Source organism: Anopheles bellator, chromosome 1, assembly GCF_943735745.2.
Source record: "Anopheles bellator chromosome 1, idAnoBellAS_SP24_06.2, whole genome shotgun sequence".
NCBI classification, from domain to species: Eukaryota; Metazoa; Arthropoda; class Insecta; order Diptera; family Culicidae; genus Anopheles; species Anopheles bellator.
In genome coordinates, this window is record NC_071285.1 from 38957565 (window position 1) to 38978225 (window position 20661).

At 46.3% G+C, this 20661-nt stretch overlaps 1 protein-coding gene across 1 annotated transcript in view; it reads right to left on the minus strand.

The window, feature by feature from the left end:
• Positions 1–20661, minus strand: part of LOC131205638 (uncharacterized) — a 124002-nt gene that overhangs the window by 82401 nt on the left and 20940 nt on the right. Inside the window, exon 2 of the mRNA XM_058197824.1 lies at positions 17043–18188. Within this exon, the coding sequence (XP_058053807.1) occupies positions 17043–18188 (1146 nt within the window). The remainder of the gene's footprint in view (positions 1–17042; positions 18189–20661) is intronic.

The following is a 20661-nucleotide window of genomic DNA, read 5'->3' on the forward strand; positions in this document are numbered from 1 at the left end:
GCAGCGTTTATCGACACATTTAGATTCGTTCACATTTTCTTTGATTTGGATGAATACAAATGGTGTTCTCTCTGCTATTGTCATGCAATAGATTTTGTCATAAGCTATCATCAAATTAAGAGTACGAATTCGATTTCTTTTAAAATTTTAAAAGAACGGACCGGGCCGTTTTGTATTAAATTTCCTAATAGTTAACTCAATCGAACTTAGCAAGATTAGCTTAAGAAACATGTGGCATTTCCTCCGATAGCTTATCCCGGGCAAGCTCGGCTGTAAGATATCGACGATGCAATGTACTATTGTTGTTGTCGGGTTTGAGTTGTAGTTTTGTTTTCAGTACCAAATTGCTGAATATAGATCTTTTCCTTGCCAATAGGTGGTGTTCCGTTTCTATTTGTGGGTGATGCTGTTCCCTGGGCGTGTATTGTTCCCGGCACGAATCCAAATTGATGCACGACCAAATTTGAAACTAACGCCTTTTGCACTACAAGCCATCGTTCCCATTTCTTAACCACAGCCATATTATTTAATTTCATGAACCTTTTTTACGTATTTTTATATGTTTTTAAATACGCGGAAGATGTATGTTAATCTGTTGGGTATCTGCTCACCAAACAAAGCGAAGCGAAAAGCGAGATAGCCAGACCTATTCTTGATGTAATAGTTGAGTCCATAATACGGTTGAATTTTCGTTAATGTGACAGTTGCATAAGTGACAGTAACTCTTGTACACATTCTTTTTTACACTTACGAAATTTACTACATTCAGACCACTCAAACCTAAGTAGTAAAATGTCTCCAGAAATTATGATTTATTTTTTAATGAAAATCCAGTTTTTCCCAGGATCTACTTTAAAACAAAAACATCCTTACCGTGAGCTAATAAAAGAAATCCCACTGCTTCTCGTTCAGGTGTAGACACAGTTTCGACGTGACCACGCTGTGGCCTTCACGCCGAAGGCCAGCACCCAGCGAGCGCGCGAAAACATTAACGGTCGGTCACAAAACCCAGCAAACACAGAGTCAAGCAAAACGAAGGTGGGACAACATAATTTTTTTACGATCCCCAATTAAACGCCACCTCACGCGGTGGACGGAGGTGGACGTGCGCGGTGGCTACGCCTCCCAACGCCCCCGGGGGTCTAGTAAATCTTTCAAACTCGTGGCGACATTTTGGCCCCACTTTTCCGGGAGGCCCCACTAGAATATTCAGTGCGTTTGATGGTTTTATTCGCTTCACTTTTTGGACCGTTTATGCAAACTAATGCTTTGTTTGTTTTATGCATAAAAACGTGCCGTTGGGGAGTTGATGTTAGGGGTGAAACAAAAAAGAACGCGAAACTACGCGTGCATTTCAGGCTCACCACAGAGCCCACTAAATCCGTGCGGCCCGGTGTAGTGGTGCGGCCCACCCGTCTGCCCAGCCAAGGATCAACCGCTCGCCGGCAACCGTAACCCTTTTATGGGCGTGAAAAATGTTGCAAATGAAAACCGTGGCGGCCCGGCCGGCCGGGGAATATGTTGGGCCCAATGAAATATTAACCGCCATCAACATAAAAATTAGATGCGCGAAAGATCGACACGGCGGCCAGCGCGGTTCAGCCCTTGCCGCGCGAGCCGGTGAAATATTTACTCGCCCGCCCGGGGGCCAAATCACCCAAGTTGCGGTCAGCGTGGCGACGGAAGTGGCCTCCGTAGGCTAATTTATTTTCCGGTAATGGTTTCGGCTATAATTAACGGCCGACAATTAGTGGTAAAAGAGAGTTGCGCACGCTGTTGGCGTTTTTTTTTGTTTTCCGCTCGCGTTCCATCTTTTCCAAGGTGCGTAATGGATGAGTTATGGATTCCTTCTGGTTAACGGCTAGAGAGCGGTGCCGATGAAACAAAATGGCGCCGCTCCCGCACCTAACCCGCGGTAAACTCAGCAGTGTTTGTTAGTGTAAAAAACTAAACGTTGGAAAATATGAGCTGCCGCCGAATAGGTAGGGGCGCCCCCATGTCCGGGTTGATTATTAATTCGGTGCGTTAACCCGGCCCTGGAACCATTAACGGTTAACGTGCCACAAATTTAACAGTTGTTTGCGTCACACTCAAACTATTCGATTTGAGACACGAGATTCATTTGGTATCATTTACCACGTACCTTGTTTGGAAGGGTTCGATATGGCGGTAAATATCTGAGTCTACGGTCGAACACACTCACCTGTAAATGGAAAGAGAAGAACAAACTCGATTAATAACAAAACAACGCATTGAGTGAAAAATAGAATCAATTTCATGAATTTTTCAAACATTTGAGCACGGAGCAAGTGCTCGAATTACACGATTACAAAACTTTCTTTCCAATTCTCGCAACGCAGTCGGGACTGGCGATCAAGAAGTTTCTGGTACGCTTCACATCTAATCACAAAATAAGTTACATCACAGCGGAAGCCATCGACAGTATCCTTTCCCGCATCCTTACCACTCGCGGAACACCGAAACATCGCCATCCGTCGGTGAAGCACGAAAGTTTTATAGCAACCAATTCGCCAACTTCCTATTTCTGTTCTTCTTGTGGCCGGTTGACTTCACTTCCAATAACTTGGTCCTTCCGAGGGCGCTTCTTCTTCGGAACACACGCAGCGGCACGCATACACGATATTCATGAGTGTATTGTAGCTTCCTCGCGATGCTGCTTATCACAAATCATATTTTCATGTCCTTCTCGTTACGACGCCAGCTTGCCTGGCAAGGGGAATCTGTCACGGCACCGCAAACATACGGCGGCGAAACCCCGTCAGCAGCATATGTCCTTCGCCTTATGGCCCTCCCGTCGGTGGTGGCGGTGGAAAGTTTTGCGCCCCAACTCGAAAGTCTGCCGCCCAACAGTCGTAAACCCCTTCGAGAAGCTGATAAAATAAATTTCTTCCTTCCGGGATTCTTCCTACTTCCGTGGCCACATCCTTCCCGGGGGGCGGTCGGGGTCGGGGATTTCCGCGGCCTTTGTGACGATGTGGATTGGAGGTTTTCCCGGTTCCGTTTGTTGGTTTGCTTTATTTCGTTTCGGTTCGCAATCAAACGCTGTTAACTGCAAAAAAGCGACCGAAAATCTGAGTGAATGAAAGACGACGACGTTGACGACGGTGGACTGATTACTTTCCAACCAACCCAAACCCCGGCGCACCGCATTGTTTCGGTGAAAAACGAGCGATTTTCCGGCGGATACTTTTGTCCCCGGCACCGGTGGCAGCAGAAAGCATAAAGCATGGCCCCCCTCCGTAAAATGTTTGGCGAAATTAACGAAATAAAATGCAAATGAAAGCTAAACGCTTGCCAAAGGAAGTGGCCGGAAAAACAAAAGAATTTCCATGGAAAACCCTATCGGGGGAAACAAGGGTCAGCGGTCAGCGTCGGGTGCGGGTGAATCTGTGGCAAGTTTATGATATGATAATGCCCGAAGAAAAGGGTCACAAGTGTGCCGGACCCGTCATCCTCGTGCCTTACATATTGATCCGGTTCCGGATCCGGTGTGCGGTCGCTAGCGGAAGTGGTTCCACCGAGTCCGTGGCACGGTGGGGGAAAAATCGGAAACAGATTTGACAAACAAATTTACCAAAGTCGACCCACTCGTTTCCTTTTTTAACGCACCATCAATGCGAAAGTCGTCCAAACGTGGGGCGCTAACGTTTATCATTATTACCTCACATGGAACCATAAAATGTAAAACTTTATATTGGTCCGTGTTATCGTTTGGGTTGCGGGTTGTTATGTTAACTTTGGGCCCCCGATTCCCGGCGGAGGGAGCGCTTTATGTCTTTATCATATGCTGCCCACCGGAGGGTTTTGGATCTAGCATCGAATGGCTTCTTGTAGCTTGACTCGTTTCAGGGTCAAGAAGAAACAGTTTCTTTTTCGAAACGAAACGAGGGTGGCAAAATTTAAATGTGTTTTTTTGCTGTTTGATGACGATAGAGTTTCGAACGGGTTTCCTCAAAAGTTGGTTTTATTGCCCAGCGAATCGAACATTTGTACGATAGGAGATTCTATGGCTCAAACCACAGTGGAAAGTGAAGCAAGGTTTCTGTCAGAAGAACAATTCGCTAAATTTCTCGGACGCAAGACAGATCTCAGGTGTTATTGTTGATCAGATTGCTTTAATTGAATGAATTAATTCTGTCAAATAACGTCGGATTCCTCGAAGGTTCACCAAAGGACATTGTGGTGGAAAGCCCAAACCCTCAATATCGTCAGAGGTACTGGAAGATTACTTGTGCCTTGTGGATTGCTGAATTATCAAGTTTCACGGTGAAATCTTTACCAGTTATGTCAATGTCCAATTAAAGTTACGGGTCAACACAATCCAGAACAAGTAATTATCTCGCCAGTTTCGTTTAAAAATGCAGGCCATAATATATTTGTAAACTGCTTTCTAAGACTTCATATAGCTCTTCAAGTTCAACTACTCTTAACTGTAGTTGATTCTTATAATCAATTCATCAGTCTAGAGCCCCTTTGTCCAGAATGAGGGAGCTTTCAAAACATCTCGATGGTAAAATGCCATTCTTTTCTCCAATTTGTTTACTCAGCTGCTGATTGAAGATTTTGATTTTTTTACTTACTACTTTAAAGTATTTTTTAATATATTGTTGAATATTGACTGAATATTTTTTCGACGAATGGAAGTGGCGCAGATGATTAGCTTTGTTTCGCTAGCCATTGTATTTAAAGTCGCTTCAATCAGCAACATCTGCTCAACACGGACGCTCCGTCTTTGTAGACCATGAATGGTAACTAGTACCTCTATCGGACTTTTGACAAGTTTCCTTTGAATTCCCGCCAAAAGCTAGAGTTTCACGTCGTAAAACTTTGAAACCACTGAAAAAAAACAAGACGAATAACAACGAAACCCACCCTTTTGAAGTATCGATTCCGATTGATGTAGTATTGTGGAATCGAACGGATTCACTCACTTCACATTGCACTTGTGGCAGTGCTGGAAATTGACCAACCGAAGTCGGTCTGCTATTAGCTACCCGGCGATTCGATTTGAGTCATTTTTTGCAGTCTCCGTACAACTGAAACACACAAAGTCCAGATACTTCAAGGATCAGGACCCAGGACGCACAGAACGTCCCCGTTGGAGCACTAAGCCGGGAAAAGGCCAAAAGTTTTGCGACTTTTGCTAGTGCCGACCTGAAGCGGAACTACGAAAAACTGGCCCCTCGGTAGTACCTTTGTGTCTCCCACGGTGTGCAGTTGACTTCAACTTTCCGTCCGTGTGCTCGCTTCCGGACGGAGAAAATGTTTGACGCAAATATTTATGTTATTCCTCAAATTAAAACTTTGCTCTCCCATTCTACGTGGAAAAAACCACGAACCTCTGTGCTGGAGCCGTTACCGGGGTGTGCATTGTTAGTTTTTAAGTTGTTTTTTTTTTGTTCGGTGGTTTTAAGAAATTGTTGTTCAGGCAGACTGTCCCCGGGGTTGCCCGGAACGCGGACATGTTCGGAATAGAAATTTCGAACCGGCTGGATTAGTTCGAAACATTGTCGGGAGCCAAACCACTAGCCCACCAGGAATGGCATTCGCATCGAGATACTGGAGACATTTTTATAGGATTAAACAGTCAAAAGTGTGCTTCTGATGGCTTAAATTTGAAGTGCAAAATAGACATTTTCGTTCAATTTAACGCGCGGCGAGTGATGGAGTTGCGAACGAGTTACTTCCAAGCTCAAATCTGGCCCTTTGCCAGTCCAGAAGAAGAGAAAAAAACGAGGCACACACTTGGGAATTCAATTCACCGCTGGTCATCCCATTTGCCAAACAATCCTCACAATGCCAGCCCCCTCGATTTGGGCAACTTCCGGTCTTCCGGAAGATAGCCCCCCGTACCAAACCCCGAACCGTTTTGCAAATGTAACAAACCGAGCAAGGAAGAAAGAAAATTAGGTTGTTGATGGCAAGAAATGGCCCACCGGCCCCGGGTCGCGAAGTGCCGTCATTTTTACTGAATGGAAAACTCATCACTCATTGCGGAACTCTCGACTCCGCCTCCGACCCTCGAGGTCGGCGGCAGCGAGCCGTATCTGTAGCCATAAATCAAAATAAAGCCCAAAAGCCCACACCAGGCACCAGGCCTGGTCTCGCAAGTAGCCGGCGCAGCATCCAACAACAGGCTGCGCTCCGTCCGCCGGTTCCGTTGACGGTTTCGGCCCACCACCACCACCTGTCATCCTGCCTGCCGCCTTCGTTAAACGCTTCTTAGCCCACCGGCTTGGCCCACCGACCATCTTTATCCCCACGGATTCGCCCGTCTGTAAGGATGGACTCACGAGAGCCCGAGAGAAAAGGATACTCGAGTGCGCCGGAGCCAGCTTCTTCCCGGGGGCAATGGATGACCAGCGCCGTCCACCCACCGGCAAAAGGACATCATTGCCCAAAAGCCACCCTAGGCGGCCTAGCCGGCAACCTCCTAGGGGTCGAGGTTTACGCCTCGGTTCCGCGGATCATCTTTCGCTTATTCCATTCAATTTCGTTAAGCACCGTCATCATGCCCCTCTCTTTCTTCTCTCTCCTGGCCTCGACCTGGCCTGTTCCACTCAGGACTTCACGTGAAAAGCGGGCAACCGAAGGAAAGACCAATAGAGTTGCATCTCCTCCGGTCAGCGCTCACCGTCCCAGAAAGGACACAGGTGAACGAATTACGTGGAACGACAATGGGCGGACGAAAAATGGACGACCACCACCCCCCGCGCATTCAGGACCTTTCACAAGTTGATAATTTAATTAACAACGATTTACCGAAGGATCACCCGAAGGCGCACCAAAATCCCCCACCGGACCCCCGGTTGGCGGGACGTGTCTTGGCCAGGGAAATGACGGGCACGTTCGGGGGGATGCAAATGCAAAAACTAATAATGCTTCCACCATTAACTTCCCGAGGCCCGGGGGTGGCCGAGGCGCGGTGGCTCAAGTAATTAGTGTCCTCGAGATTCGACTTGAATTTTAATTTGTCGCGCCCAAAAGTCACCGTCGTCAGGGTACGTTTTACGGCCTTCCCGGTCAGTGTGGCAGAATGCTAGGCAGGTAGCATGGCCACGGAGGGGCGTTTTCGGGAAGCGAAAATCATTCAAAGATTTCGGCACCGGATCGGAAGCCCGGAAGCGGCGGCCACGGCGACACGTTGAGTGGCAATTTCAGTTCCGCGTCGCACGGCGATTGATGGGAGTTTTATCGTGAATCGTCTGACAGAGTCGCGACCCGGCCCGGTTAAGAAGGACGCGGTGCTACAGTACCACTTGCCACTTTTCGGGAAAGGTTTCATTAGGGAAAGAAAGAAATGCTTCAAGATCATTCGAAGCCCATAAAACCGCGAGGCAAATGAGATTGGTTGATGAGGCTGACGTCGCTCCGCTCCGTCGCTGGGGCCCAGGCTTTGAGTTCGGTCGGGTTTCGGGAGAAGAAAAGGAACAAAGGCAAAATTCGTCCAACGAGAGGCCAAATGGGGTTTTAATTATATTTAACAGAGTTTTAACTCCTTTGAAAGTGCTGGTATTTTGCTTTGTTTGTTCACATAAGCACGATGTGTTATATCAACGATGACACTCACGAGGAGCTACAATAACAAAAATAACCGACATTCACAATACAATACACGTCGATATATTATTTTTAGTATTGAAATCAATGACAAAGCGCTTAGCTTAACCGAATGAGCATAGTTATGTTGGCGCATGATTTGTAAAATTAAATTCATGTATTTTGATATTTTTTTTATGTTAACTTTCTCATTAATCTTATTTTGCTTCCTTCACATTAGTCGTGCCGTTAGTCGTTAGTAGTCATTTATATTAATTTCCCAACCATTAAGTTAAGGTTATGTGAACGCGGTTATAATCAATTAAGCTTAGGACCTCGTTAACAGTTCACTATTAAATAATTTTACCGATTGTAGGTTGGTTGGAAAGTCAACATTCTGAGGTTCAGAGTCAATAACTAATCGTTGAAAATATACAATATCTCAGTATTAACACAGCATCGTAGCAACGGTCAGTTAGTTCGAGGAGGAGTGTTTAATTTAGCAACATTATGTTTCATGTTCATTAAATCGATTTTTTTCAGTGAAAAATTCATTCATTGTTCACCTAAGCTCCATTCAAGCTTCCTTTCGATTCGCCCCGCGCGAAGCCGAAGATAAATTGTTAAATATGAAGCGCGAATGTTCCATCATCACACATCATGAACGTCGCATAATTTGCACGAAGTAACACGATGCCCACGGCGGCGCCCAGCATCGCAAACATCTTACCACGGCGGTGTCGTAAAACCGACCCGGCATATGCTTGTGTCACTTGGCGAAGCATGTTTTATGCTGCCGGATAATGGTTACAGAGGCCATCGCCAAATTTTCACCTGCCCCGACAGTTAATTGACGAACGATCCTGGCCATAGAACGAGGCTCGGCGCAAAAAATTAAGTCATCATCAAGAGCATAAAGTTGCCAACCGCCGTCGACAGCACTCCCGGCAAACCTGACTCCGGAACGTCGTCCCCAGCGTCAAGTGATGCTTCGCACAAATTAATCCACTCTCCGGAGACAAAAGTGTAAAGCTAATTAGTCTTTAATGAGCAGTGTAATAGCATAAGCTCTTCAGCGTTTTCTTGCTCGCCCGGTGAATGGTTTTGTAGTTTCATTTGGTCGCTCTTTATCTTAACTTGTCTGCCAACTCTGCTTCCTCCATTTAAGACAGGAGCGACCGTTTATCATCGTTCCATCACTTTTGCGGGTTCTGCCACGCGTTTGTGTGCGAACGGTGTGTCCTTCGTAGCCCTTCCCTGGAGTGCTTTAGTCCGCTCACAATGGCTCATTTTTCTTCCAAGCCACTCATCAGCCCGCCGGCTCACAGTATCACATTTTCTTCCCAAACTGTCTCGTACCTCGTTTTTCCCGTTTCTTCCGCCTTGTGCCCTGTTCAGCATCCTGTCAAGCAAAATCGCGGGTTAGTGAGCTGGAAGGACACGACAAAATCCCCGATAATGAAGACGCCGAGTGCGATGAGGCGAAGCCCGATTGCGATCGGTGCTCGGCGGCCAACCCGACCGGATTGCAACATTAACCGTCAACCGGAGCCACATCCGAGGAAATATGCTGCCGGCTGCGGACGAAGCGCACGGCATGGATGAGAGAGTGTTTAAATTGCTCGCATTGTTACGGGCTATCTTCTTCTTGTTGGGTTCCGGGGTCGTGGCACCGCGTGCGTGTGAGGCCGGTGCGAGCGATGAGTGATGACAGGTCCTGACAGATAAGTGACGAAAGCTCAAGGCTCATCGCATAAGCACGGTTGGTCGTGGAGCAGAATGCGGTTCCCGAGTCCCCTGCGCTGTCGACGGAAGGGGCTGAAGTGGGCAGTTAGTGTAGATGATCACAAATTAACTGCAGGGCAACCGTGAACAAGCTCGATCCTTCTCTGCGGATAACCGTGAACCGAGGTGGACGCTTTTCCAGCAAGTTGGAAGTAGTTCTTCAGGAATTCATATACCCCGCTAGAGCTTCAAATGCTTCAGTTCTTCAATAGTTCTACAAAAATTTCCAAGTGTAACAAATATCAGGCTAACTTTTCAAAAAAGAAATAGAACAAACAACAAATACTAATACGGTTCTAAAACATTCGTACAATCTGCCATGGAATAGTAAAGGATAAGTACAAATAAGAAAAAATTGAAGATCTACATAAAAGTCAATCTAAGTCAAGTCAAGTAAAGTAAAAACAATCAAACGGTCAGAAACATCGTCACGTGTAGTTTGGTCGTCTTTTCTAAAGACCTGTTGATTAGACATATTATGCACTAAAGCTTCATTTTAGTGTAAACTAGGCTAAATATCGTGAATCGTAGATCAATCGAATCATCGCCGAATCAACGAAAAAGCCGTTGACTAATTTCTCGATACAGAGCCGATAATAATGAGATGATAATGAGGTACGCTAGAGAGATCTTAAGTTTTAAACCTGGTTAGTGAGACTTTCGTTGACGTACACTATTTTTCACTATAACAGTATAGTACAAAAAGTAAACTTACTTAAGATAATTTCATCAAGATGTTGATGTTGAAAAGAAAGCTTGCCGTCATCGAGCAAAGTTCACTGTAAGTTATCGATACAAACCAATTTGAAATGGCGATCGAACAGCCAAACTCTACCTTCTCCGTTTCCGTACGTCATTTTCCCCAACAACAAAACCGTCCCGTCACGGCGCAATAAAAACACTCATGAATACGTAATTCGGAATTAGATCAATTTTATCCTTCGGCCGTTCCGTTCGATCCCTCTAATTTGGTCCCGACTATCTGCGATGTGGACTCCCCGAAGGATGGCGCGTGCATAGCACATGGCGCGATGGGGTTTCGTAGAACGGAGCGACGGAGCAAAAATAAGAAAATATCAAACGCCGACCGACGACCCAAAAATGGACCTGCGGACAACACTCATCGTCTTGCGATCCGGAACCCGAGGCCCCCGCCGTGTTCCGGAACGGAAGTGCACGGAATTCAATTAATTATTGATTGGCAAACCTGAACGGGCACCGACCGCAAATTGAATTCTTGCCCGCCCCCCTCCGGCTTGACGGAATCCGTTGGCGACTTCGCTTTGGCCGGGGCCCCATTTCCGAGACCGATTTCAAACTCGGCAAGCCCAGGCAAAAGCACCGTCCGTGCGCCCCATCACATGTACTACTAATTATTTCTTATTTAGACAAGTTAATTCATTAGCACGCCAAATTGGCCACACCGGAACACCGAGGGCAAGGGCAAGGTGTCGACAGGCAAACTCCGAACGATCGCCACCCTTCGGCCAGCCGAAAAGCTGAAAAACAATGGGAGGACGTGTGGGCAAAAGTACCGAAAGATGCGGAAGAACACCAGCAGAAAAAAAGAGAGCGGTAACTGCGAGCACACGGACACGCAACCAATTGACTCGCAACCGGGCAAGCAGCCAACCGGAAGCGGACGGACGTGCAATCGGTTCCATCGATGATGGTGTCGATAATGACACCAACGATGATGAAGATTATTGTGACGGGGCTGGCCGATGGGATGGCAGGACACATCGTAGAGAGAGAGAGGTGGAGGGCAAGGTTGACAAAAGGACGGCCGAGAGGCCGAAGGTCAACGGAGTGTCGATAGCAGCGCTGACTGGGCGCTCGCCGTCGCTATTAGTAATTCAATTTCGCCACCCCAATGGTTTATGCTCAAAAATTGATAAAGTAGGATTTTCCTCGTCATACGTGAGGCGGCTGCGAACGAGTCTGGCAGCCGGCGGTGGACACGGTCCATAGCGGCCCATCGTCCTAGCGGCGAAAGTGCACAATTGGGGGAACCGAAAAAATGTTTCTTAAAGTGTGCTCAATATTACAAAAAATAAGGTAGCAACCTATCTAAATGTAACTGAGTTTGAAGTTTGTTAAAATTTGTTTTTAAAATTATCAAACGTTTTAAAAATTATAGATGAAAAACAATATATTAGAAGGAATATGTCGAAAGATTTTTCTCAAATTTTATTGCCACACTTATCGTGGAACCACTGGCTCCGAGCGGTTGGCTGTGGCCATTACGAAGCCTCGAGCAAAGGAAGTGAGCATAAAAAGATGCTGCTTTTTCTTTCCTGCAACGGCATCAGAAATGTCTGGAAAATGGAAAACTGCTGACGCTGGTTCGCAAAACCCACCTTCGGTCGCCGCTAAGGACCTTCAGGAACGCTCCAACTCACCCAGCCAGCCCCCATGTTGTATTGCTATCGATGCATCTTCCCTTTTTTAACCCCCCTATCCCGGTTTCCGAGGCTCGTTGCCCACACTCATGTGTCCCGTCGTGGAAAACGGGAAGACACAATATTTTGACTTTCCGTTCCATCGAAACATGCTTCCGCCCCCGGGGCCAGCCGCAGAGAAAAAGAGAGAGAGAGAGAGAGTTCGCCAAGTGGTCTCAATTGAACTTTGGCTGCACTTTGGCTGGCCCCGACCATTTGTCTTCCTCGATGAAGCTCCTGATGACGCGGTGGCACACGAAAAGCGCCCAAGGACGATGGTTTCAGCCATCCCGGCTCAAGATGTTTCTAGTGATGATTTTATTTAATAATATTTGTCTTACGATTGGCAACCCGGATCGGTAGCAGCCGTACCCAGTACCTAGTGCCGTTGTTTCGGTGGAGGAGTTTGCCAAATCTGTTACTTCCCGGGTGCACTTTGCGCATTTTTTGCACGACATGGTACAGCTTATTTACAGACAGTAACAGCGGCCACATTTGCAGTTACAGCAGGTCGTGTGCACAGACCAGCGAGCCGAATGTTTTACGGTCGATGGTTGTATCTCATGTACTTCTCTTAAGTGCAGCAATACTTCACCGTTTTTGGTAAATTATTTTCACTCATCTGCGAACCTTCCGGTGACTTCGACGAATGTGTTTCAATTTTACAAGATTAGTTTGAAGAAATCGCTTTTACTCAACATCCAAGATGGTTGAGTAGTTTTTTATATCTTTTAATATCATCTATTATTTTAGGGATTTTATTTCACTTTTTTAAGTTCTCTGCATCTGATGTTTCATGAGAATATCAGAATGTATGAACAACCCCGCAACCCCTTTATGAAAGCATTATATGAAGGCCTTTACTCTTTAACTTTTGTCTTGACAATCGGCCTTAAGTTTACTCTCCGCTCTTATTAACAGTCGATTCCACGTCTTAGTCAAAGCAAATAATTTCAACCCAGCAGTAGCACCGCAGAGAACTGCTTATCTTTGCAGGAATTGAAAAGAGTCGCCGTTGATGCATCTGAAAGAATCAAGCGATTCTGCATCGGTTTTTTCAATGCATAGTTTTAATTAAAATGCATATGTAGAGGGCCTTTTACTTGCCATCCTTATCATCTTATCATTCCTGAAGTCCTATTTCGGGCGCCTCATTGCGAGGTAAGTGTGCGAAAAGCGTTGTGTACTTATCTTCTATCGTTCTGGGCCCATTAAGCGGCCGGCTTAGACATTTTATGCTCCATTTCCAATTGTTGGATGGCTGGTCGGTTTTAGAATTCATTTCCTTAAAATTCATCGCATTTATTGGTCCACATATCGTGCATCCCAATGAGCGTAATTTTTTCGGGATATTTTTTCGCACTCGGTTGCTTACCTCGGTGCCCCTTTTCTCATGTCGTTCTTCGCAGGATAAGTCTAAGCGTTTGTTGCCTATTACTGGTTGGAAGTATTGGTCTGACCCTCATGAACCCTGATCTGATGCTTCAGATTTAGTTTCATTAAATTCTTAGGTTTCTGTCATTCAAAGATCATTAAATCTGTACAATATGTTTCTAAATATGTCCAGGTCAACTTTCAACTTGAGTCAATGCAATGTAATTTCAATGCAACACTTCGTTCATTCTAATAATAATAAACAAGCAATCTATTCAGCCTTCGTATATTGTTTAAAAAAAATAAATAATCATACAACAAGATACTTTAATCAACTCATCATCCATCATCAGACCCAACAAAATCGTGTCCACTATTTGGTTTGTTCTAAGTTAAGAAAAACCCATTTTTAAGTTAAATGTTAAGTAAAATGCATTTTTCAACGATTAAAAATCATTATCACATGAGGCTGGTGCGTTTAGGGACTTCCTAAAAGGTTTAAAGACTTTAAGGAACGAAAAGCGAATCGACCCATTAATCTTGTTTGATGCAGATTACGAAGCCCTTGCCGATCTCGCGCGGTACCTTTCTCCGACTCGTATTAGATTAATGTACACAACCTGCGACTGTAATATATTTATTTCGGCACCATTTCGCTCGCAGCCTACGAGCACCACCCGTTCTCAGAACGGCAGTCCCGAACGGAATCTTCCAATCAACCGACAACCGGGCGAATTTATCGAGCTTCGGGTGTCATTTGTCGCTTCATTTTCTCCGTCTTCGCCACGCCCGGCACGCCATTTGCATAGAGCGTAAGGGGAGCATCTTGTTGTTCTTGTGGCTTGTGGCGCGGATCAAAGGCACGCGAAGCAAACGTCCTGCTGCTGCTGATGCCGTTCGGAACGCGACATTCGCACGACACGGCGCAAGAAGTTGTTGCCACTCAATTGATCCGTTCCTGTGATGCCACAGACACGGGACGGGGCCGTTTGACAAATGCCGTGCCCTGGCAGACGCGGATTGTTGCAGACAAAAACACACCCGCCTCATGGTCCGTGTCCTTCCCTACTCGCCGCCCTAGGAGGGGGCTGGTTACTCTCTCATTATCGTCGGGCACGGAGTGTAGGAAATTTGATTTTTGGCAAACGACACCCAACCTCCGGGGGTCCGGGTCCGAAGGACGAACGATCGAAACCATTCCAATTTCCTTTTGCGATGGAATCGAAAATGAAGCCTCCGGTGGCCGCTTGCGATTCACTTTTTTGAGCGTTTTTTCCCGCCCCCCGAAAGAGTTGAGGAAAATCGATGACTCAAGTGTGAGGTTAAGGCGTCGAGTCCTTCGGCTGAGTTTGGAATCACAATTGCGATTTTCCTTCTTTCCCACCGTTGAACGGCGTGTTCAAGTGGAGTATTGATGGCAAAGGTCCTTCGGGCACCAAAGGACGAAAACAGCATTTACTCTCCGCGCGCGTATTATTCTATTTATCAAAACCGAATTGTTTGGCGCCGACGAGGGCCGTCTGCTCCGTGGGGTTCCACGGAAGGTGTGTTGCATTAATTTGGGCTGTTTTTCGTTCCGCCTTTGCACGGAATTCATTTTACTTTCCGCGGGCGCGCCAAATTTTATGTTTCTTCGAATGTTGAGACGGGAAAATGAAACAAATTGCACAACACCATCGGTCGCCGGCGCAGCGACAAATCGGCACCCAAACTGGGGAAGCCAGAAATGAAGACGCGACAGCGGCAGCACCGAAACCACGCGCCCGCTGATTTATGTTTCGCCTACGTATTGTTTTTCACTTTCGCCACATAATTTATGAGCCTGGTCTGGCCCAGCCCGGAACAGGCGTTCGGAGTCGTGCCCTGCGCGAATGATTACTGCCCGGTCATCGGTGTTCACTCCGATTATTGATGTACTTTCAATCTCAGACGGTTCAGCAACATGAAATATGAACGACCCAAGCAACGCCACGCGGAACGCGGCTTTTCAATGCTTCGATGGCCGTATGAATATTTCACATTAATTTTGCCTTTCGCCCCAGATGATCGCCCCAAAACGGATTATATTACCAATTGTTATCGGAATGTTTATCCAGAGCGCTACGATATCCACTATTAAATGCTTCTCAATGACATTTTATCCCCAGAGCCTTTTTTGCAGAGAAGTTGCAAGTCATTGCGTTGACATGAACTTTTTGCCTTGTTTAAAAAGCAGAGTCTTAAAATATTTATAATTTTTTATGGCTTTCATTTTTTCATTGTAAGGCGAACATTTTATAGGCCCAACTATTTGTAATCACACTGTCCGGTTGGACCGCACCATCAGTGCTGACGAAGGCTCGGTTAGAAACCTTAATAAATTCCGTCCAGCGCAAATAAGTATTTATCTCGCAATTTGGCTGTATTAGCCAAATAATGTTAAGAAATGTGAAAAGACAATGCTGGCATCTTAAAATATAATTCAAAATAGAAAGCTATGAAATAGAACGAGTCTGATTGTTTAACCATTTTATGTTGGCCATAAACAACAAGAAGGTTATTAGTGAGCCACAATAATGCAGTATAATCATAAATAGCATCCTCTTATTGCCTTATATTGAACAAAACATGTAATGATAGTAAAAACAATGTGCAGTTTAACACTAAAATTTATAATGCGGTCGTTACTGAGCCGAAACCTTGAACTGAACAGTTTGTGCACTCCTATCGCAAGAGACCAAGTGTGACTTAGGGGACAAGTGGCCTGATCACAAGTGGTTATTGGAAATGCTTAGGTCTGCTGCACGATAAGATATCGGTGACACCATATGGCGTCTCTCTATGGAGTCCTCTAAAGTGCTTTTTTACAAAAAGTTTTAAACAAAATCGCAAATTTGATTTTAAAAAGATGGCAGTTGCCAGTCGGTTAGGTTTCACATGTAACGATGCTACAGGGTGGTGCATCTAAGATCTGTTTTTTCTTCATTTTGTTATAAAAAACGACTGAATATTTTTGAATGGTTGAACATTTATTTGAAAGGTTCATTCAAGACAATTTTTAAGAAAAACAATTTTTGTCAAATGTCCACCACGATTGGCTTGGCAGTAAACCGCTCGATCGACCTATTTCCAGTACGTTTTCGATTGTATCTGATCCTATCTCGGAAATAACTACTTTAATTTGGGTCTTGAGGTCATGACAGGTTGCTGGTTTGTTCGCGTAACATTCACTTTTCACCGCATGTCAAAAATAATAGTCCAATGGGGTCAAATCGCCACTTCTTGGAGGTCAATTCACAACACCATTTCTGCTGATTATTCGATTTCCGAATCGATTATGCATATCGATCGATTCAGCATATCGATTATGACGGTCTCCGTGTGGCAAATAGCGCCATTTTGTTGAAACCAAATGTTGGCTAAATTCTAAGCTTCAATTTCGCCACCGAACAAATCCGCAAAATAAGCTTTTCAAATACCGTGCCGTTTGAGCTGAAAACCTACCCTTTTCGGAAATCATTTTTTCATATTTCCCAATTATAGGCAACCAAAATTGTATTTAATACATTTATTTAGTGAATCAACCTTTCAAATAAATGATCAACCATTGAAAAATATTCAACCTTTTTTTTTAATAACCAAATTTAAAATCAGATCTTAAATGGACCAAACCTTTACAACTGAATTTGGACCACTGGACAACGAACAACTTTCACTGGAACTCTTCTATGAGCTAATATTAGTTTGTTAGTTTCCAAATAGCGGGGTGACATCTCCGTCAATTGTCTGGTGGAATCGAACCCATGATTCCCTGTCGGACCGAGTCAACCCTTTCGTTCAGGCCACGACCTGCTGTGGTGGCATAAACGTCAAAAAGCCCGTTATAAAGCAATTGGCACGTACCTGTCCCTAACGGCGTGCTGTTCGATTTGTGCACCACTTTGACCGTCGTCGTCGTCGTTGTCGTGGCGCTCGTTCCTGTCGCCGGGGTGTCCTTTTTCTCCTTAGCATCTGCCTCGGCCGGTCCGATGCGTGCCTTCACACCGGCCGGTTCCATCGCTCCGCCACTGCCGGTTCCAACCGGTGCCGCCGTCACCGTCACAACCGTGGTCGTCGGAGTGGAAATGGGCTTCACTTTGGCGAGCGTGGCTCCACCGGGCGTGGACACGGAAAGTCCTGCGGTGGCCGCTGTCACCGCTGTGGCCGTGGCCGCTCCCACCGTTCCGCCCGTCGTCGTGGCGTTGCGAATCACGAGAATGGACTGGGACTTGTCGAGCCGCTTGAGCGTCCGCAGCAGGATCGGTCCTTCGGTGCCATTTTTGCTCAACCGCTGCTGAAGGAAAATCGGCCCCGTGGCACTGCCCGTGGCACTGCCCGTGGCCTGGGTCGCTCCGCTCACGTCCAGCGTCGCACCACCGGTGGCCTTCTTCAGGGCGTCCTGCAACAGTATCGTGCTCGCGCCGTCGATGGTCGACCCTGATTTGATGGCCGGTTGGAACAGGATCGTGCTGCCGGCACCGCCGGTCGCGTCCGATAAAGTCTTGGCCGTGACCGCTTTGCTCAGCGTGGTCCCATGATGCGAGTGGCCGCCGCCTGCCGTTAGCCGTTGGTGTTGCAGGAAGATCGGTTTATCTTCGTCGCCCAGCAGACTCAGCAGTTCGTGCGTGTTCTGCAGGATGATCTGACCGTTTTCGGACCGTGAGCCGCGCACCAGGATTATGTTGCTATGCTGCTGGGGTGCGTGCGGATGGGAGGCCACCGTGACCGTGCCACCGGCCGGCCCGGTGACGTGCGACTGCTGCAGCTGGATGGCGTGCGAGTGGAGAGCGCGGGACGCTTCGGCCGAGATGGTGACGCCGGACTTCTCCAGGCCACTGATCAGCGCCCCACCGGCCGTGACCATCGTCGGTGCCGTGGTTACGATGCCGGCCGCCGAACTGGCCACGACCGCCGTCGCCGAGGACTTAACGCCTCCGCTGACCACCTGCAGCTGCCCCTCGGTGCCACCGTTCGTCGCCGACACTGCATTGCCCTCTTCGGCCGTTGGACCTGCAATGATCAGTATCAGTGAATTCGCCATTAGTTAATTAATTATAAATTATGCGGTCCGTATCAACTACAATCGTCAGTAATTAAATTAACTATTAAATTGTTAAGCTTCATCTTCTGGTTTTTAGGCTATTATGATATGCATATTTCAAAGGACTCAAACAAAGTTCGAGAGTGCATGTCCAGCTGTGGTACCACACTTACTCAATTAAACACTAACCCTAGTTTAGGTGTAAAGAGGCCGCCAAATTAAGTCCTAGACATCCCACATCCTGCCTGAGCAAACACACCCAAAAACCGGCAGACAGGGCCTCCTCCAAATCCCTGTTTTAATTCGGGAAACTTTTGCTCAGGTTAGCTCCGGTCGGTCCAGAAAATTAGTTGGGCCAGCGTGGGAAAAAGGCAACCAGAAGCACAGCGCAACGCTGGCTGGCCGGACCACTCCGCGGTGCACATCTCAAACGGGACGGAACAAAATATCATCACACGCTCGGTAATTAATTTCATCCAACGGAACATTTAACTAATTTCGACCATTTACCACAACCGCGGCCATAAAACGTCGCCAAAAACTCCGCCCGAGTGCCGGGAGCGCCGACCGTCGGGCAGCTTCATTGGACGATTTTGGATCAATTTAATGGCCATTTCTTGCCGGCGGGACAACTTGATATAGTGCGGTGGCCGTCCGCCCGGTTCCGGAGCGGCCATCGACGGCCATCAATATCGAGTTGGCCATCCGCCTGCCGGGCGTTCCGAGCGAAGCAAAGGCAACTGTCTCCCGACCCGCAACGGTTGGCTAAAACTAACTAAATTTTCCACCAAAATCGCAACGCCACACCGGTCCACACGTGGTTGGTGTCACGGGCACCTGTGCATTCCGTACACGTCCGCCTTAACACCTTCCATCCGCCCACGGGCTTCGGAGGAAGCAAAATTACGATACAAACAACTAATAAATAGCGGAGCAAACGGGAGCGATCCGTCGAACGATAATCGGTTTGGCGGACGCCGAGTTCCGGTGTCCACTAATGCGCGGTTGCCAGCCGGCCGGGATGGATGGTTGGTTTTCGGTGGAGTTGAAGTTGAAAAGCGCAACAAACATCAGTAGCAGGGTCGGAAAGAGCCAACGGGGAGGACTGATTAGGGAAACTACACGAAGGACTCGCAACTTGATGTGAAATAGAGAGTATTTCACGATCGTAAGCTAGTGGTGCACTGAATCGAAAAACCGATTTTAGGAAAAAAAACTTCTTCATTCTTGAACTTTAAAAATTCTAAGTGAGGTAAACGTAGTGGAACTAATTTAACAATACGACAGTTGTTTGAAAGGTTTCCAAAATGACAAAGATACAAGACCTTTTTACTGATTTTTTTCCTTGCTTATTAGCATAGTTTCCACGTCTGCAATCCGAATAATGCTCGGAAGTAGTTTTTCTTCTTCTTTACAACATAATTGTTCTCGAAGAGTATTGCCTCTTCATTTGACGAAAATCTTTGTCGTTTGAACGCCATTTTCACATGAGGAAACAAAACGAAGTCGTTTGAGGCTAGAGCTGGTGAATAAGTCAATAGTCAAGTAACTCATACCGTGGATTTTTGCCATGGCGGTCACTGAACTCTGCTTCTGCTTCTAGCAATGTTGTCAAATTAGGCAGTCAATGCACGGACAGCTTTCTCATGTCTAAATATTGATTTGACATTTTTGTTTGCATGTCTATAAGCATTGCTATTTTTACAATTTAATTTCGAAATTGATTGACAACGAAAATCATGAACTTTTTTTTACTAGTACTGTCATCATCATGTTGATTTCGGAAACCTTTCAGATCCCCTTCGTAAAGTGTAAAAGATATAGCACAAAGACACTGCTTGGCGAAACAAGTAAAATGGAAGGCATCAAGTGAACACTAACAAAACGGGTTAACTAAAACCAAACTAAACACAACTCCGAACTGTGAACAACATCCCTCTTAGAAAAAAAACCACAAAAACCTGGGATCCAAATTTGAGCCAAGTGAACGAAACATGATTCAGTTAACTTTGGTCATTGTTTGAATTTTTTTCATTACTTTTCTAGCAATCAGTCACTTCGTTACACTTGATTACAGTATGCAAATGAGTGCAGCTCATTACGGTGTCTCCATTGTTATCCGTCCTTCATCGGCATCGCAGCTCGATCCTTCTTGTCCACCACGGCTTCAAGATTTATGTCAAATCCTTTCGTAATGAACAAAAGCCGACTCTAGCCAGCACTAAATTCATAGCCGAGATCACATTAGTTTGGCAGGATTCGAAGCCGGGAGCTTCACCGCTTCAATCACCGTTGCGAAATTTACGCCACCGCCGCTGATCGCATCTTAACAGCGTCCTTCGTGGCTCTCGAAGTAGAATGGGCAGGTGGCGGCAAACGAGCCCGTAACCCGGAGGACAGACTCTGTCCGGCCTATGTTAGACGGAGAAGTCACTTATTAAA